The 20,313-nt window shown below is 46.8% G+C and overlaps 1 protein-coding gene across 1 annotated transcript; it reads right to left on the reverse strand.

The window, feature by feature from the left end:
* Positions 1 to 17,146: 17,146 nt before the first annotated feature.
* Positions 17,147 to 19,965, reverse strand: LOC125510263 (uncharacterized). The gene is made up of 4 exons (XM_048675385.2): positions 19,486 to 19,965; positions 18,621 to 18,723; positions 17,643 to 17,801; positions 17,147 to 17,509 (listed from the first exon to the last, which is right to left on the reverse strand). The coding sequence occupies exons 1-4, from the start codon at positions 19,935 to 19,937 to the stop codon at positions 17,348 to 17,350; spliced, it is 876 nt and encodes a 291-aa protein (XP_048531342.1). The 5' UTR covers positions 19,938 to 19,965; the 3' UTR covers positions 17,147 to 17,347.
* Between the last annotated feature and the right edge of the window lie 348 nt (positions 19,966 to 20,313).

Here is a 20,313-nt window from a genome sequence, read left to right on the forward strand (position 1 = left end):
TTATTATATTTCCTTGTTCATGATAATTGTCTATTGTTCATACTATAATTGTTGGAAATATGCCCTAGAGGCAATAATAAAATGGTTATTATTATATTTCTTTGTTCATGATAATTGTCTATTGTTCATGCTATAATTGTGTTATCCGGAAATCGTAATACATGTGTGAACACATAGACCACAACACGTCCCTAGCGAGCCTCTAGTTGACTAGCTCGTTGATCAAAAGATAGTCATGGTTTCCTGACTATGGACATTGAATGTCATTGATAACGGGATCACATCATTAGGAGAATGATGTGATGGACAAGACCCAATCCTAAGCATAGCTCAAAGATCGTGTAGTTCGTTTGCTGTAGCTTTTCTGAATGTCAAGTATCATTTCCTTAGACCATGAGATTGTGCAACTCCCGGACACCGTAGGAGTGCCTTGGGTGTGCCAAACGTCACAACGTAACTGGTTGACTATAAAGGTACATTACAGGTATCTCCGAAAGTGTCTGTTGGGTTGGCACGAATCGAGACTGGGATTTGTCACTCCGTATGACGGAGAGGTATCTCTGGGCCCACTCGGTAATGCATCATCATAATGAGCTCAACGTGATCAAGTGGTTGATCACGGGATCATGCATTACGGTATGAGTAGAGTGACTTGCCGGTAACGAGACTGAACAAGGTATTGGGATACCGACGATCGAGTCTCGGGCAAGTAACGTACCGATTGACAAAGGGAATTGTATACGGATTGATTGAATCCTCGACATCATGGTTCATCCGATGAGATCATCGAGGAGCATGTGGGAGCCAACATGGGTATCCAGATCCCGCTGTTGGTTATTGACCGGAGAGTCGTCTCGGTCATGTCTGCATGTCTCCCGAACCCGTAGGGTCTACACACTTAAGGTTCGGTGACGCTAGGGTTGTTAGGAAGACTTGTATGTGATTATCGAATGTTGTTCGGAGTCCCTGATGAGATCCTGGACATCACGAGGAGTTCTGGAATGGTCCGGAGGTGAAGATTTATATGTAGGAAGTTGTCATATGGTCACCGGAATGGTTCGGGGGCATATCGGTATTGTACCGGGGCCACCGGAGGGGTTCCGGGGGTCCACCGGGAGGGGCCACCTCTCTCGGAGGGCCTAATGGGCTGTAGAGGAAAGGGAACCAGCCCTACATGGGCTGGCCGCATCCCCCCTTGGGCCCATGCGCCTAGGGTTGGGGGGGAAACCCTAAAGGGGGCGCCCCCCTTGCTTGGGGGGCAAGCCCCCTCCCCTTGGCCGCCGCCCCCCCTCTAGATCTCATCTAGAGGGGGCCGGCCCCCTTCCTCCTTCCCCTATAAATAGAGGGGCAAGGGGAGGACTGCACATAACATCCAAGGCGCAGCCCCTCCCCTCCCCAACACCTCTCCTCCTCCGTAAGAGCTTGGCGAAGCCCTACCGGAGTACTGCAGCTTCACCACCACCACGTCGTCGTGCTGCTGTTGGAGCCCTCTTCCTCAACCTCTCCCTCCTCCTTGCTGGATCAAGGCGCGGGAGACGTCTTCGCTCCGTACATGTGTTGAACGCGGAGGTGCCGCCCGTTCGGCGCTAGGATCTTCGGTGATTTGGATCACGACGAGCACGACTCCATCAACCCCGTTCTCTTGAACGCTTCCGCTCGTGATCTACAAGGGTATGTAGATGCACTCCTCTCTCCCTCGTTGCTAGATGACTCCATAGATGGATCTTGGTGATGCGTAGAAAATTTTAAAATTCTGCTACGTTCCCCAACAGTGGCATCATGAGCTAGGTCTATGTGTAGTTTCTATGCACGAGTAGAACACAAAGTAGTTGTGGGCGTCGATATTGTCAATTTGCTTGCCGTTACTAGTCTTATCTTGATTCGGCGGCATCGTGGGATGTAGCGGCCCGGACTGACCTTACACGTACGCTTACGTGAGACTGGTTCCACCGACTGACATGCACTAGTTGCATAAGGTGGCTGGCGGGTGTCTGTCTCTCCCACTTTAGTCGGACCGGATTCGATGAACAGGGTCCTTATGAAGGGTAAATAGAAATTGGCAATTCACGTTGTGGTTTTGGCGTAAGTAAGAAACGTTCTTGCTAGAATCCTATAGCATCCACGTAAAAACTTGCAACAACAATTAGAGGACGTCTAACTTATTTTTGCAGCAAGTGTTTTGTGATGTGCTATGGCCAAAGGATGTGATGAATGATATATGTGATGTATGAGATGATCATGTTCTTGTAATAGGAATCACGACTTGCATGTCGATGAGTATGACAACCGGCAGGAGCCATAGGAGTTGTCTTTATTTATTTATGACCTGCGTGTCAACATAAACGTCATGTAATTACTTTATTTTATTGCTAAAGCGTTAGCCATAGTAGTAGAAGTAATAGATGACGAGACAACTTCAAGAAGACACGATGATGAAGATCATGATGATGGAGATCATGGTGTCATGCCGGTGACAACGATGATCATGGAGCCCCGAAGATGGAGATCAAAAGGAGCAAATGATATTGGCCATATCATGTCACTGTTTGATTGCATGTGATGTTTATCATGTTTTACATCTTATTTGCTTAGAACGACGGTAGCTTAAATAAGATGATCTCTCGTAATAATTTCAAGAAAGTGTTCCCCCTAACTGTGCACCGTTGCGAAGGTTCGTTGTTTCGAAGCACCACGTGATGATCGGGTGTGATAGATTCTAACGTTCGAATACAACGGGTGTAAGCCAGATTTACACACGCAATACACTTAGATTGACTTGACGAGCCTAGCATGTACAGACATGGCCTCGGAACACAGAAGACCGAAAGGTCGAGCATGAGTCGTATAGAAGATACGATCAACATGAAGATGTTCACCGATGTTGACTAGTCCGTCTCACGTGATGATCGGACACGACCTAGTTAACTCAGATCATGTTATACTTAGATGACTGGAGGGATGTCTATCTGAGTGGGAGTTCATTGAATAATTTGATTAGATGAACTTAATTATCATGAACTTAGTCTAAAATCTTTACAATATGTCTTGTAGATCAAATGGCCCACGTTGTCCTCAACTTCAACGCATTCCTAGAGAAAACCAAGTGAAAGACGATGGCAGCAACTATACGGACTGGGTCCGGAACCTGAGGATCATCCTCATAGCTGCCAAGAAAGATTATGTCCTAGAAGCACCGCTAGGTGACGCACCCGTCCCACAGAACCAAGACGTTATGAACGCTTGGCAGTCACGTGCTGATGATTACTCCCTCGTTCAGTGCGGCATGCTTTACAGCTTAGAACCGGGGCTCCAAAAGCGTTTTGAGAGACACGGAGCATATGAGATGTTCGAAGAGCTGAAAATGGTTTTTCAATCTCATGCCCGGGTCGAGAGATATGAAGTCTCCGACAAGTTCTTCAGCTGTAAGATGGAGGAAAATAGTTCTGTCAGTGAGCACATACTCAAAATGTCTGGGTTGCATAACCGCTTGACTTAGCTGGGAGTTAATCTCCTGGATGACGCGGTCATTGACAGAATCCTTCAATCGCTTCCACCGAGCTACAAGAGCTTTGTGATGAACTTCAGTATGCAGGGGATAGAAAAGACCATTCCTGAAGTATATTCAATGCTGAAATCAGCAGAGGTAGAAGTCAAAAAGGAACATCAAGTGTTGATGGTGAATAAAACCACTAAGTTCAAGAAAGGCAAGGGTAAGAAGAACTTTAAGAAGGACGGCAAGGGAGTTGCCGCGCCCGGTAAGCAAGCTGCCGGGAAGAAGCCAAAGAATGGACCCAAGCCCGAGACTGAGTGTTTTTATTGCAAGGGAAGTGGTCACTGGAAGCGGAACTGCCCCAAATACTTAGCGGACAAGAAGGCCGGTAACACGAAAGGTATATGTGATATACATGTAATTGATGTGTACCTTACCAGTACTCGTAGTAGCTCCTGGGTATTTGATACCGGTGCGGTTGCTCACATTTGTAACTCAAAGCAGGAGCTGCGGAATAAGCGGAGACTGACGAAGGACGAGGTGACGATGCATGTCGGGAATGGTTCCAAGGTCGATGTGATCGCCGTCGGCACGCTACCTCTACATTTACCTACGGGATTAGTTTTAAAGCTCAATAATTGTTATTTAGTGCCAGCTTTGAGCATGAACATTGTATCAGCATCTCGTTTAATTCGAGATGGCTACTCATTTAAATCCGAGAATAATGGTTGTTCTATTTATATGAGAGATATGTTTTATGGTCATGCTCCGATGGTGAATGGTCTATTCTTAATGAATCTCGAGCGTAATGCTACACATATTCATAGTGTGAATACCAAAAGATGTAAGGTTGATAATGATAGTCCCACATACTTGTGGCACTGCCGCCTTGGTCACATAGGTGTCAAACGCATGAAGAAGCTCCATGCAGATGGACTTTTAGAGTCTCTTGATTACGAATCATTTGACACGTGCGAACCATGCCTCATGGGTAAAATGACCAAGACTCCGTTCTCAGGAACAATGGAGAGAGCAACCAACTTATTGGAAATCATACATACTGATGTGTGCGGTCCAATGAGTGTTGAGGCTCGCGGTGGCTATCGTTATTTTCTCACCCTCACTGATGACTTGAGTAGATATGGGTATGTCTACTTAATGAAACACAAGTCCGAGACCTTTGAAAAGTTTAAGGAATTTCAGAGTGAGGTTGAGAATCAACGTGACAGGAAAATCAAGTTCTTGCGATCAGATCGTGGGGGAGAATACTTGAGTCACGAATTTGGCACACACTTCAGAAAATGTGGAATAGTTTCACAACTCACGTCGCCTGGAACACCTCAGCGTAATGGTGTGTCCGAACGTCGTAATCGCACTCTATTAGATATGGTGCGATCTATGATGTCTCTTACCGATTTACCGCTGTCATTTTGGGGCTATGCTTTAGAGACTGCCGCATTCACTTTAAATAGGGCTCCGTCAAAATCCGTTGAGACGACACCGTATGAATTATGGTTTGGGAATTAACCTAAGCTGTCGTTTCTAAAAGTTTGGGGATGCGATGCTTATGTCAAGAAACTTCAACCTGAAAAGCTCGAACCCAAGTCGGAAAAATGCGTCTTCATAGGATACCCTAAAGAAACTGTTGGGTATACCTTCTACCTCAGATCCGAAGGCAAGATCTTTGTTGCCAAGAATGGGTCCTTTCTAGAGAAAGAGTTTCTCTCGAAAGAAATAAGTGGGAGGAAGGTAGAACTTGATGAAGTATTACCTCTTGAACCGGTAAGTGGCGCAGATCAAGAAAATGTTCCTGAGGTGCCTGCACCGACTAGAGAGGAAGTTGATGATGATGATCATGAAACTTCAGATCAAGTTGCTACCGAACTTCGTAGGTCCACAAGGACACGTTCCGCACCAGAGTGGTACGACAACCCTGTCTTGGAAATCATGTTGTTAGACAACGGTGAACCTTCGAACTATGAAGAAGCGATGGCGGGCCCGGATTCCGACAAATGGCTGGAAGCCATGAAATCTGAGATAGGATCCATGTATGAAAACGAAGTATGGACTTTGACTGACTTGCCCGTTGATCGGCGAGCCATAGAAAATAAATGGATCTTTAAGAAGAAGACAGACGCGGATGGCAATGTGACCATCTATAAAGCTCGGCTTGTCGCTAAGGGTTATCGACAAGTTAAGGGGTTGACTACGATGAGACTTTCTCACCCGTAGCGAAGCTGAAGTCCGTCCGAATCATGTTAGCAATTGCCGCATTCTATGATTATGAGATATGGCAAATGGACGTCAAAACGGCATTCCTTATGTTGGGGAACGTAGCATAAATTCAAAATTTTCCTACGTGTCACCAAGATCTATCTATGGAGTCATCTAGCAACGAGGGAGGAGTGGATCTACATACCCTTGTAGATCGCGCGCGGAAGCGTTCAAGAGAACGGGGTTAATGGAGTCGTACTCATCGTGATCCAAATCACCGATGATCCTAGCGCCGAACGGACGGCACCTCCGCGTTCAACACACGTACGGAGCAGCGACGTCTCCTCCTTCTTGATCCAGCAAGGGGGAGGAGATGTTGATGGAGATCCAGCAGCACGACGGCGTGATGGTGGAAGTAGCGGGATTCCAACAGGGCTTCGCCAAGCGCTGCGGGAGGAGGGAGATGTGTCATGGGAGGGAGAGGGAGGCGCCAGGGCTTAGGTTAGGTTGCCCTCCCTTTCCCCCACTATATATAGGGCCAAGGGAGAGGGGGGAGGCGCAGCCTTGGCCCTTCCTCCAAGAAAGGGTGCGGCCAGGGGAGGAGTCCCTCCTCCCCAAGGCACCTCGGAGGTGCCTTCCCCCTTTAGGACTCTTCCTTTTCCTCTTCTCTTGGCACATGGGCCTCTTGGGGATGGTGCCCTTGGCCCATATAGGCCAAGGCGCACCCCTACAGCCCATGTGGCCCCCCGGGGCAGGTGGCCCCACCCGGTGGACCCCCGGGACCCTTCCGGTGGTCCCGGTACAATACCGGTGTCCCCGAAACTTGTCCCGATGGCCGAAATAGCACTTCCTATATATAATTCTTTACCTCCGGACCATTCCGGAACTCCTCGTGACGTCCGGGATCTCATCTGGGACTCCGAACAACTTTCGGGTTACCGCATACTAATATCTCTATAACCCTAGCGTCACCGAACCTTAAGTGTGTAGACCCTACGGGTTCGGGAGACATGCAGACATGACCGAGATAATTCTCCGGTCAATAACCAACAGCGGGATCTGGATACCCATGATGGCTCCCACATGTTCCACGATGATCTCATCGGATGAACCACGATGTCAAGGACTTAATCAATCCCGTATACAATTCCCTTTGTCTAGCGGTACGATACTTGCCCGAGATTCGATCGTCGGTATCCCGATACCTTGTTCAATCTCGTTACCGGCAAGTCTCTTTACTCGTTCCGTAACACATCATCCCGTGATAAACTCCTTGATCACATTGTGCACATTATGATGATGTCCTACCGAGTGGGCCCAGAGATACCTCTCCGTTTACACGGAGTGACAAATCCCAGTCTCGATTCGTGCCAACCCAACAGACACTTTCGGAGATACCTGTAGTGTACCTTTATAGCCACCCAGTAATGTTGTGACGTTTGGCACACCCAAAGCACTCCTACGGTATCCGGGAGTTGCACAATCTCATGGTCTAAGGAAATGATACTTGACATTAGAAAAGCTTTAGCATACGAACTACATGATCTTGTGCTAGGCTTAGGATTGGGTCTTGTCCATCACATCATTCTCCTAATGATGTGATCCCGTTATCAATGACATCCAATGTCCATGGTCAGGAAACCGTAACCATCTATTGATCAACGAGCTAGTTAACTAGAGGCTTACTAGGGACATGGTGTTGTCTATGTATCCACACATGTATCTGAGTTTCCTATCAATACAATTCTAGCATGGATAATAAACGATTATCATGAACAAGGAAATATAATAATAACTAATTTATTATTGCCTCTAGGGCATATTTCCAACAGTCTCCCACTTGCACTAGAGTCAATAATCCAGTTCACATCGATATGTGATTAACACTCACGGTCACATCCCCATGTGACTAACACCCAAAGAGTTTACTAGAGTCAATAATCTAGTTCACATTACCATGTGATTAACACTCGATGAGTTCTGGGTTTGAACATGTTATGCTTGTGAGAGATGTTATAGTCAACGGGTCTGAATCTTTCAGATCCGTATGTACTTCGCAAATCTCTATGTCATCTTGTAGATGCAGCTACTACGCTATATTCGGAGCTATTCCAAATAACTGTTCTACTATACGAATCCAGTTTACTACTCAAAATAATCTGGATTAGTGTCAAAGTTTGCATCGGTGTAACCCTTTACGACGAACTCTTTTACCACCTCCATAATCGAGAAAATTCCTCAGTCCACTAGTTACTAAGGATAACTTTGACCGCTGTCCTGTGATCCATTCTTAGATCACTCTTGTACCCCTTTACTGACTCATGGCAAGGCACATTTCAGGTGCGGTACACAGCATAGCATACTGTAGAGCCTATGTCTTAAGCATAGGGGACGACCTTCGTCCTTTCTCTCTATTCTGCCATAGTCGAGCTTTAAGTCTTAACTTCATACCTTACAACTCAGGCAAGAACTCCTTCTTTGGCTGATCCATTTTGAACATCTTCAAGATCATGTCAAGGTATGTGCTCATTTGAAAGTATCATTAAGCGTTTTGATCTATCCTTATAGATCTTGATGCTCAATGTTCAAGTAGCTTAATCCAGGCTTTCCATTGAAAAACACTTTCAAATAACTCTATATGCTTTCCAGAAATTCTACGTCATTTCTGATCAACAATATGTCAACAACATATATTCATCAGAAATTCTATAGTGCTCCCACTCACTTCTTTGGAAATACAAGTTTCTCATAAACTTTGTATACACCCAAAATCTTTGATCATCTCATCAAAGCATACATTCCAACTCCGAGATGCTTACTCCAGTCCTTAGAAGGATTGCTGGAGCTTTGCATACTTATTAGCATCTTTCAGGATTGACAAAACCTTCCGGTTGTATCACATACAACCTTTCCTCAAAAATCGTTGAGGAAACAATGGTTTTTGGCATCCTATCTGCAAGATTTCACAAATAATGCAGTAATTGCTAATATAATTCCAACAGACTCTTAGCGTCGCTACGAGTGAGAAAGTCTCATCGCAGTCAACTCCTTGAACTTGTCGGAAAACATCTTAACGACAAGTCGAGCTTTCTTAATGGTGATACCTACCATCATTGTCCGTCTTCCTTTTAAAATCCACATGTACCTAACAGCCTTACGACCATCAAGTAGTTCTCCCAAAGTCTACACTTTGTTTTCATATATGGATCCTCTCTCGGATTATATGGCCTCGAGACATTTTGGAATCCAGGCCCACCATCGCTTCTCCATAGCTCGTAGGTTCATTGTTGTCTAGCAACATGACTTCCAAGACAGGATTACGTACCACTCTGAAGTAGTACGCATCCTTGTCATCCCACGAGGTTTGGTAGTGACTTGATCTGAAGTTTCATGATCACTATCAGAAGCTTCCACTTCAATTGGTGTAGGTGCCACAGGAACAACTCCTGTGCCCTGCCACATACTAGTTGAAGAGATGGTTCAATAACCTCATCAAGTCTCCACCATCCTCCCACTCAATTCTTTCGAGAGAAACTTTTCCTCGAGAAAGGACCCGATTCTAGAAACAATCCCTTATTGCTTTCGGATCTGAGACAGGAGGTATACCCAACTGTTTTGGGTGTCCTATGAAGATGCATTTATCCGCTTTGGGTTCGAGCTTATCAGCCTGGAACTTTTCACATAAGCGTCGCAGCCCCAAACTTTTAAGAAATGACAGCTTAGGTTTCTCTAAACCATAGTTCATACGGTGTCATCTCATCGGAATTACGTGGTGCCCTATTTAAAGTGAATGTGGTTGTCTCTAATGCCTAACCCATAAACTATCGTGGTAATTCGATAAGAGACATCATGGTATGCATCATATCCAATAGGGTGCAGTTATGATGTTCGGACACACCATCACACTATGGTGTTCCAGGCTGTATTAGTTGTGAAACAATTTCCACAATGTCTTAATTTTGTGCCAAACTCGTAATTCAGATATTCATCTCTATGATCATATCATAGATATTTTATCCTGTTGTCATGACGATCTTTCAACTTCACCCTGAAATTACTTGAACCTTTCAATAATTCAGACTCGTGATTTATCAAGTAAATGTACTCAACATCTACTCAAATCATCTGTGAAGTAAGAACATAACGATATCCACTACACGCCTCAGCACTCATTGGACTGCACACATCAAAATGTATTTCTTCCAACAAGTTGCTTTCTAGTTCCATTTTACTGAAAACGAGGCTTTCAGTCATCTTGCCCATGTGGTATGATTTGCATGTCTCAAGTGATTCAAAATCAAGTGAGTCCAAACGGTCCATTTGCATGGAGTTTCTTCATGCATATACACCAATAGACATGGTTCACATGTCTCAAACTTTTTCAAAAATGAGTGAGTCTAAAGATCCATCAACATGGAGCTTCTTCATGCGTTTTATACCGATATGACTTACGTGGCAGTGCCACAAGTAGGTGGTACTATCATTACTATCTTATATCTTTTGGCATGAACATGTGTATCACTACGATCGAGATTCAATAAACCATTCATTTTAGGTGCAAGACCATTGAAGGTATTATTCAAATAAACAGAGTAACCATTATTCTCCTTAAATGAATAACCGTATTGCGATAGACATAATCCAATCATGTCTATGCTCCACGCAAACACCAATCTCGATGGTAGAGGGAGCGTACGATATTTGATCAACCTTGGAAATACTTCCAACACATATCGTCATCTCACCTTTTAGCTAGTCTCCATTTATTCCGTAGCTTTTATTTCGAGTTACTAACACTTAGTAACCGAACCGGTATCTTATACCCTGGTGCTACTAGGAGTACTAGTAAAGTACACATTAACACAATGTATATCCATTATACTTCTACCGACCTTGCCAGCCTTCTCATCTACCAAGTATCTAGGGTAATTCTGCTCCAGTGGCTGTTCCCTTTATTACAGAAGCACTTAGTCTCGGGTTTGGGTTCAACCTTGGGTTTCTTCACTAGAGCAGCAGCTGATTTGCCGTTTCATGAAGCATCCCTTTTTGACCTTGCCCTTCTTGAAACTAGTGGTTTCACCAACCATCAACAATTGATGCTCCTTCTTGATCTCTACTTTTGTGGTGTCAAACATCGCGAATATCTCAAGGATCATCATATATGTCCCTGATATATTATAGTTCATCATGAAGCTCAAGCAGCTTGGTGGTAATGACTTCGGAGAACCATCACTATTTCATCTGGAAGATCAACTCCCATTCGATTCAAGCGATTGTTGTACTCACACAATCTGAGCACAAGTTCAACAATTGAGCTTTTCTCCTTAGTTTGTAGGCTAAGAAAATCGTCGGAGGTCTTATACCTCTTGACGTGGGCACGAGCCTGAAATCCCAATTTCAGCCCTCGAAACATCTCATATGTTTCGCGACGTTTCAAAAACGTCTTCGGTGCCTCAACTCTAAGCCGTTTAACTGAACTATCACGTAGTTATCAAAATGTGTATGTCAGATGTTCGCAACATCCATAGACAACGTTCAAGGTTCAGCACACTGAGCGGTGCATTAAGGACATAAGCCTTCTATGAAGCAATGAGGACAATCCTCAGTTTACGGACCTAGTCCGCATAATTGCTACTATCAACTTTCAACTAAATTTTCTCTAGGAACATAACTAAACAGTAGAACTGAAGTGCGAGCTACGACATAATTTGCGAAGACCTTTTGACTATGTTCAGGATAATTAAGTTCATCTTATGAACTCCCACTCAGATAGACATCCCTCTAGTCATCTAAGTGATTACATGATCCGAGTCAACTAGGCCGTGTCCGATCATCACGTGAGATGGACTAGTCAACATCGGTGAACATCTTCATGTTGATCGTATCTTCTATACGACTCATGCTCGACCTTTCGGTCTCTTGTGTTCCGAGGCCATGTTTATACATGCTAGGCTCGTCAAGTTAACCTAAGTGTTTCGCATGTGTTCCGAGGCCATGTCTGTACATGCTAGGCTCGTCAACACCCGTTGTATTCGAACGTAAGAATCTATCACACCCGATCATCACGTGGTGCTTCGAAACGATGAACTTTCGCAACAGTGCACAGTTAGGGGGAACACCTCTCCCTAGAGCAAAACATGATCAACACCAGAACTGCATGGGTGTTCGATTCATCACAATGTAACTAGAATATTGACTCTACTGCAAGTGGGAGACTGTTGGAAATATGCCCTAGAGGCAATAATAAAATGTCTATTATTATATTTCTTTGTTCATGATAATTGTCTATTGTTCATGCTATAATTGTGTTATCCGGAAATCATAATACATGTGTGAACACATAGACCACAACACGTCCCTAGGGAGCCTCTAGTTGACTAGCTCGTTGATCAAAAGATAGTCATGGTTTCCTGACTATGGACATTGGATGTCATTGATAACGGGATCACATCATTAGGAGAATGATGTGATGGACAAGACCCAATCCTAAGCATAGCTCAAAGATCGTGTAGTTCGTTTGCTGTAGCTTTTCTGAATGTCAAGTATCATTTCCTTAGACCATGAGATTGTGCAACTCCCGGACACCGTAGGAGTGCCTTGGGTGTGCCAAATGTCACAACGTAACTAGGTGACTATAAAGGTACATTACAGGTATCTCTGAAAGTGTCTGTTGGGTTGGCACGAATCGAGACTGGGATTTGTCACTCCGTATGACGGAGAGGTATCTCTGGGCCCACTCGGTAATGCATCATCATAATGAGCTCAATGTGATCAAGTGGTTGATCACGGGATCATGCATTACGGTACGAGTAAAGTGACTTGCCGGTAACGAGACTGAACAAGGTATTGGGATACCGACGATCGAGTCTCGGGCAAGTAACATACCGATTGACAAAGGGAATTGTATACGGATTGATTGAATCCTCGACATCGTGGTTCATCCGATGAGATCATCGAGGAGCATGTGGGAGCCAACATTGGTATCCAGATCCCGTTGTTGGTTATTGACCGGAGAGTCGTCTCGGTCATGTCTGCATGTCTCCCGAACCCGTAGGGTCTACACACTTAAGGTTCGGTGACGCTAGGGTTGTTAGGAAGACTTGTATGTGATTACCGAATGTTGTTCGGAGTCCCTGATGAGATCCCGGACATCACGAGGAGTTATGGAATGGTCCGGAGGTGAAGATTTATATGTAGGAAGTTGTCATATGGTCACCGAAATGGTTCGGGGGCATATCGGTATTGTACCAGGGCCACCGGAGGGGTTCCGGGGGTCCACCGGGAGGGGCCACCTCTCTCGGAGGGCCTAATGGGCTATAGAGGAAAGGGAACCAGCCCTACATGGGCTGGCCGCATCCCCCCCTTGGGCCCATGCGCCTAGGGTTGGGGGGAAACCCTAAAGGGGGCGCCCCCCTTGCTTGGGGGGCAAGCCCCCTCCCCTTGGCCGCCGCCCCCCTCTAGATCTCATCTAGAGGGGGCCGGCCCCCTTCCTCCTTCCCCTATAAATAGAGGGGCAAGGGGAGGGCTGCACATAACATCCAAGGCGCAGCCCCTCCCCTTCCCAACACCTCTCCTCCTCCGTAAGAGCTTGGCGAAGCCCTGCCGGAGTACTGCAGCTTCACCACCACCACGCCGTCGTGCTGCTGTTGGAGCCCTCTTCCTCAACCTCTCCCTCCTCCTTGCTGGATCAAGGCGCGGGAGACGTCCTCGCTCCGTACGTGTGTTGAACGTGGAGGTGCCGTCCGTTCGACGCTAGGATCTTCGGTGAATTGCATCACGACGAGTACGGCTCCATCAACCCCGTTCTCTTGAACGCTTCCGCTCGTGATCTACAAGGGTATGTAGATGCACCCCTCTCTCCCTCGTTGCTAGATGACTCCATAGATAGATCTTGGTGATGCGTAGAAAATTTTAAAATTCTGCTACGTTCCCCAACAATAATTGTGTTATCCGGAAATCGTAATACATGTGTGAATGTATAGACCACAACATGTCCCTAGTGAGCCTCTAGTTGACTAGCTCGTTGATCAATAGACAATCATGGTTTCCTGACTATGGACATTAGATGTCATTGATAACGGGATCACATCATTAGAAGAATGATGTGATGGACAAGACCCAATCTTAAGCATAGCACAAGATCGTGTAGTTCGTCTGCTAGAGCTTTTCTAATGTCAAGTATCATTTCCTTAGACCATGAGATCGTGTAACTCCCGGATGCCGTAGGAGTGCTTTGGGTGTACCAAACGTCACAACGTAACTGGGTGACTATAAAGGTATACTACAGGTATCCCCGAAAGTATCTGTTGGGTTGACACAGATCGAGACTGGGATTTGTCACTCCGTATGACGGAGAGGTATCTCTAGGCCCACTCGGTAATGCATCATCATAATGAGCTCAATGTGACCAAGTGTTTGGTCACGGGATCATGCATTACGGTACGAGTAAAGTGACTTGCCGGTAACAAGATTGAACGAGGTATTGGGATACCGACGATCGAATCTCGGGCAAGTAACGTACCGATTGACAAAGGGAATTGAATACGGGATTGATTGAATCCTCGACATCGTGGTTCATCCGATGAGATCATCGTGGAACATGTGGGAGCCAACATGGGTATCCAGATCCCGCTGTTGGTTATTGACCGGAGAGTCATCTCGGTCATGTCTGCGTGTCTCCCGAACCCGTAGGGTCTACACACTTAAGGTTCGGGGACGCTAGGGTTGTAGAGATATTAGTATGCGATAACCCGAAAGTTGCTCGGAGTCCCGGATGAGATCCCAGACGTCACGAGGAGTTCCGAAATGGTCCGGAGGTGAAGATTTATATATAGGAAGTCAAGTTTCGGCCATCGGGAAAGTTTCGGGGGTAATCGGTATTGTACCGGGACCACTGGAAGGGTCCCGGGGGTCCACCGGGTGGGGCCACCTATCCCGGAGGGCCCCATGGGCTGAAGTGGGAGGGGAACCAGCCCCTGGTGGGCTGGTGCGCCCCCCATGAGCCTCCCCCTGCGCCTAGGGTTGGAAACCCTAGGGGTGGGGGGCGCCCCACTTGGCTTGGGGGGCAAGTCCCCCTTGGCCGCCGCCCCCCTAGGGGCCCTATATATAGTGGGGGGGGGGAGGGAGGGCAGCCGCACCCAAGTCCCTGGCGCCTCTCTCTCCCCCCGTGACACCTCTCCCTCTCGTTGGTGCTTGTCGAAGCCCTGCTAAGATCACCGCTGCTTCCACCACCACGCCGTCGTGCTGCTAGATCTCCATCAACCTCTCCTTCCCTTGCTGGATCAAGAAGGAGGAGACGTCTTTCCAACCGTACGTGTGTTGAACGCGGAGGTGCCGTCCGTTCGGCGCTCGGTCATCGGTGATTTGGATCACGACGAGTACGACTCCATCAACCCCGTTCTCTTGAACGCTTCCGCTCGCGATCTACAAGGGTATGTAGATGCACTCCCCTCTCCCTCGTTGCTAGATAACTCCATAGATTGATCTTGGTGATGCGTAGAAAATTTTAAAATTCTGCTACGTTCCCCAACACTAATAACATAGCCATGTTCGACATCCCCAAGGCTTTTCTCCCGGTGATGAAGACTTGGATATACATCAGGCTTCCACGTGTCGTCAATCTCTTGGTGAACATGGACTGCAACAGGTGGGTCTATGTCTAAGAGTTCAACGAGCATATCGTACCGGGGAGGGGTTGGCAGTACTTCACCCTGAAGCACAAGATAGTGCTCTACGACCTCCTCGTCTTCAAGATGTCGAACCTCGGCTTCAAGGTCCAGATCTACAATGCCAGCAACTCCACCATCTGCAGGTACAAATGCCACAAGCACAACTTCACTTGTCTATTTTGCTGATGTTGTGTTGGGGCATCCATGTGTTTTGGTCAGAAAGTTGTCTATTTGTTGATGTTCTGAGGGACATTGGATGTCCGTGTTGTCTTCAACCCCCCCTTTGGATTTGTGCATACTATGTGATAATGACTGCCATAATCTAATGTTTTACTCTGTTGTGTTTATATGTTGTGCTCATCTGTGTTCATCATGGTCTCTACTTGATGTGCATATCGGTGGTAAGTTCACCACATTTAAAAGGGGTGATTAGAACGACAACTTGCACACAACCAAACAGTTGTCTGTTGCATCTAGTAATCCCAAAAGCACGCATGTAGATGTCCAAGCACCAGACACACAAGTGCTCGTAGCAATACAAGAGACCAAACGAGTTGCACAACATAGTTTATACCTCGTACTCAGCCAGATCCAGTTGAGCCATAGATGCGGGGAACCGAAACACGGTGTGGTAACCGGACACATCCTTGGTGTGTAGAGTAGAGCCGGGGCTGCGTGAGTACGGGCGAACCTGGCGGCAAGGCGTCGAGGAGCCCATGGACGAACTGTGCGAGCACATCGGCCACACGGGAGCACTTCGAAGTATCGGTCCACCGTGTCTTGCCCGCGCTTCTCGCGTTCCTCAGATCGGGCATGTTGCCGCTCAACTCGCTCGTGCTGGCCCTTTTTGACCGATACTAAAAAAAAAAGAACCATTAGTACCCTCGGTATGGTGGCGAACGTGGCCCAAAGTAACAGAACAGGGTTCAAACGATGGAGTTATCCAGGTTTGACCCTTTGAAAAAGATAATACCCTACGTCTTGCTTCTGATTTGTACTCAAGGTACACTACATGACAATTATCAGTTTAGAACATGGCAAATCCTTCTACGGAAGCACGGAAATGTATCTGTTTTTGCAGGACGAATCCGGGCGTTCAATGGGAATCGTTAAAAAAATTGATGCAAGATTTTTAACATTTAGTAGAGGAAAGAAAAGGCAGAATCCGATCTTGCGAACCGGGATGATGCTGCTGGATAGGACGGACCCCGACGCGACGACACGTGAACCCCAGCGAAACGATGGTTGCCCTTGCCCAGCCTGCGTCGCGTGTAAAAATCCTCCGTCGCCAGCGGCCGTGCCACCTACAGTACGCCCGACCGTGAAAACCGGCGACGACGCTGATACGATATGGTAGCGCCCGTCGGCCACAGGACACTAATCAAGTCGGTGCCCGTGGACGTACAGGCAGGGCACAACGTCACCCGGTACCAGCCACGGTCAGATCCTCGGTCGGAGGTGGAGTGACGGCAAAAAGATAGTTATAATAACCGTATCAAAACTTGTACTGCAGTATGGTTAAACTCGAGCCCTCCTTGTTGTGAGGACTTATTGTTTCAAAATTGTAACCCTATCTTACGGAATAAAACTTTCTTTCACCCGAAAAAAAAGGACAGTATTCTTGATGGTTCGGTTCAGGTTCCATCAGGGAACAACTCAGCCCTACCCTTTGCCGATCGAATGAGCGCGCGACAGACTGACAAAGAGAACAAGACCCAAAGCAACCATAAGCCTGAGGTGGCACTAAAAGCTTGAACAGCTGATTGACCGACCATTAGCAACACAGAAAACGAAACTGATTTCCCATCAATCTACGTCCAAAACGAAACAAGAGTATACACTGTTTTCATCTGGGCGCGGGGTTCCATAGAAGAACAAAATACTACTGTCGACCGGTTTACACACACAGGGCTGCTGTCTGTACAATAGCCATCCTTTGGTTCCAAACATATAAAAGGCGATTGCAATGCTTACATTACACCGAAGTGAACATCTCGATGGTCTGGCCGTGATGCGCGACGAGGGGCTCCAGGATGCTGGTCCATGTGCTGAAGTCGATGGGCGACCCGCCTCCGGGCTGGAGGAAGCCGTTCACGAAGAAGAACGGCGCGCCAGCCACCCCTCTCGTGCACCCATACTGATAAGAATGCAGCAATGGATCCGTAGTTCAGAAAGGTTTTATCCAATGGCAGCGATAACAAACGATTCAAGAAAAGATGCTTGAAGCTGGAATTTCTAACAGTGTACTCGATGCGACAAGTGAAGCTGACCTTGAAAGAAACCCTCGCTGCCATGTCCGACCTCATGTCGCTGAAACCCGACTGGAACTCGGAGACTGAATTACCCACCGCCTGGGCCGCCATCTTCGATATCTCGCCGGTCACAGCAGTGCTCGATATTGACGATGTCGCGCGGTTGGAGAATTTTCCCTGCATGTGTGTCAATTTCGACGTGTTGTCAAGAGTTGTATGAGACAGAAAAGGATGGCGGCAAAGTACCCTGAGTGCACAGCCCTAGTGCTCCTGAGGTGGTATTCTGTTTCGCTCGCCTTCTTGCTTGTCAGGACAGGCAAGGTGGATGTTGGCTGGCTTGTGTTTTTGCTATTTGCGGTGTTCCAGTTTGGCTTAAACCTTGATTTTGTAAGACTTACTTCGTAGAGCCTAAAACTGGTTTCCAGGTTCTAATCGGTTTCTGACAGAATCTGCCAATCGAGCATGACAATGCTAAATCATCGGTCAGGCACTCCAGGGTATTGACAAACTGAGCAAAAACTTTAGAGGTTCTCATATGTGTTCTGCACACATATTGGCAAACCCTGCAGCACACAGATTTGCAAGGCCACACTCCATGATATTAGCAAACAGAGCAAAAGCTTTGAAGGTTCTCATATGCGTTCTGCACACATATTGGCAAACCCTGGAGCGCACGGATGTGCAAACCCACGTAAAGCATGCACTTATATACCTATTTATTACTTGACTGTGATTCCTTGACGAAACAGAGTATGGCATATCATAAAATAAAATAACACGCACGGATACCAAAAAACTACAAAAGGAAATGCTGCAAATTGGTTATGTAACTTCAAATTTTGAAATCATGAAGTATTTGATGACACGCCCCTGGAGAAGCATTACCCATTTATGGAAAAAAAAACTTGCACAGGTAAATGATAAACCAACATAGGAGTTGCAATGAGGGAAGTATCATAACAAAGGTTACGGGTTAAACTAAAGAATGCAACTGACCTGATTCTTGAAGAACAGCTCCAGCAACGGATAGGTTGATGACGAATTCAACTTGTTAGCTATATGAAGTGCACGGCAGGCATGGTATGAATAGGTGTGGTACCTGCAGTTTTGCAGCACAGTAAAATGGTGTTATAATGAGGTGTATAGCACCTTCTGCTATAAGAATCACATTAGTGCCAGATTCTATCAAGTGAAAATGCAAGGCGAAGCACACTATTTTTTGTGACTGACGCCAGCCAATGAAATTTTACATGTTCAAGTTCAGTATAAATATCGCAGAGACCAACAGGACCAAAATCTGAACCAAATACTGTAGCACACATCTAAATCGATAAAGCCATAAAGGGCCAATGAAACAGGGCCAGATGCTAGGGAAGATCCAGCCAAATTATCAAATTCTAGAGTGTCAATGCCAGGACTATTGGCTATACCTCATCTCCAGAAATATCTGACAACCATTCACAATCCCTTCTACCGCATCTAATCAGTGGCAATATACCTCCCTGTAATCTTACTGTAACTCTAGCCTTTTCCCATGGATCAATCTCAATAGCCAGAGTACACATCGCCCGAGGACAGTCCCACAGATTTTCCATTCCCGAAAGTTACCAAGTTATAACTAATGGAATCACTTGCTGGCTCACTCAGGCCACTCATACTCAGATGAGATTTCAATCGCCTGAATTCGCAATCTCAGGAGACTGTCCCATGTAACCGTGCAGTGGGAGACTGCTCAAATGCGCTATTTTTTTCACTAAGATACAGTCCACATAGTGTGGAGCACAGAGAATCAGAGCAGCCGCTGCTAGCAGGCGAGGGGGGAGAGAGGAACCAAAGGAGCGGATGCGCGGCCGGATCTTACGGGAGAGGAAAGGGATGGACGATGAGGGAGACCATCGGCGAGTAGCGCTCGACGGCGAGCCGGAGCGGGTGCCAGGCGTCGCGGCTGTCGGGGCAGAGCGGGTCGAGGAAGGCCTCGACGAGGACGGCGTCCTTCCAGGCGGCGGCCCCGACCCCGTAGGCGAAGCCGTCGTAGCGCGGCGGCACGGAGGCCTGCGCCTGGAGGACGAGGAGGAAGCAGGTGCAGGAGGCGGCCAGCGCGCCGGCCATGAGGAGCCGCCGGAGCAGCGGCGCGCGCTGCGGCAGCAGGGCCCTCGCCATGCCCATTGCTAACGGTTGTCGTGCGGCGGCGGCGCCGCTGGTGGTGACCGCGTGGGCGGCTCTGCTACCGTGGGCGGAAGTCAACCGCGCTCCGGCGGCGGTGGTGCGAGTGGGGAGGAGAACGGAAGGAGGACACGATGCAGTCGTCGCCATCGCACAACAAACTTAACTTGATCCAGGGGAGATATTTTTCTCCTCCGGGCGTTTTCGCTGGGATGACATGTGGGCCGCACTTTGGATACTAGATGATGCCCCGCACGTTGTTACGGAAATATTTGCAATATTTCAATGAGATTTTGATTATATAGAACATGAATTCTTGAAACAATAGTTTCTGAAAGTATATAAGAATTAAATGTAAATAGTATAATAAAATGAAATTTTACATGCATGCATGTTGTAGTGGATTTTTAATATGCATAGTTGCATGTTGAGGTGGGCATTTTCTTATGCATGTTGAATGATGAGGTGGTATGCTTGCATGTTGAGAAAAATACCTTAGTGGGGGCTAGCTATTTAGATATAGAAG

The sequence above is a fragment of the Triticum urartu genome, chromosome 5A (assembly GCF_056163025.1).
Source record: "Triticum urartu cultivar PI428250 chromosome 5A, HENAU_Tu73, whole genome shotgun sequence".
Lineage (NCBI taxonomy): Eukaryota > Viridiplantae > Streptophyta > Magnoliopsida > Poales > Poaceae > Triticum > Triticum urartu.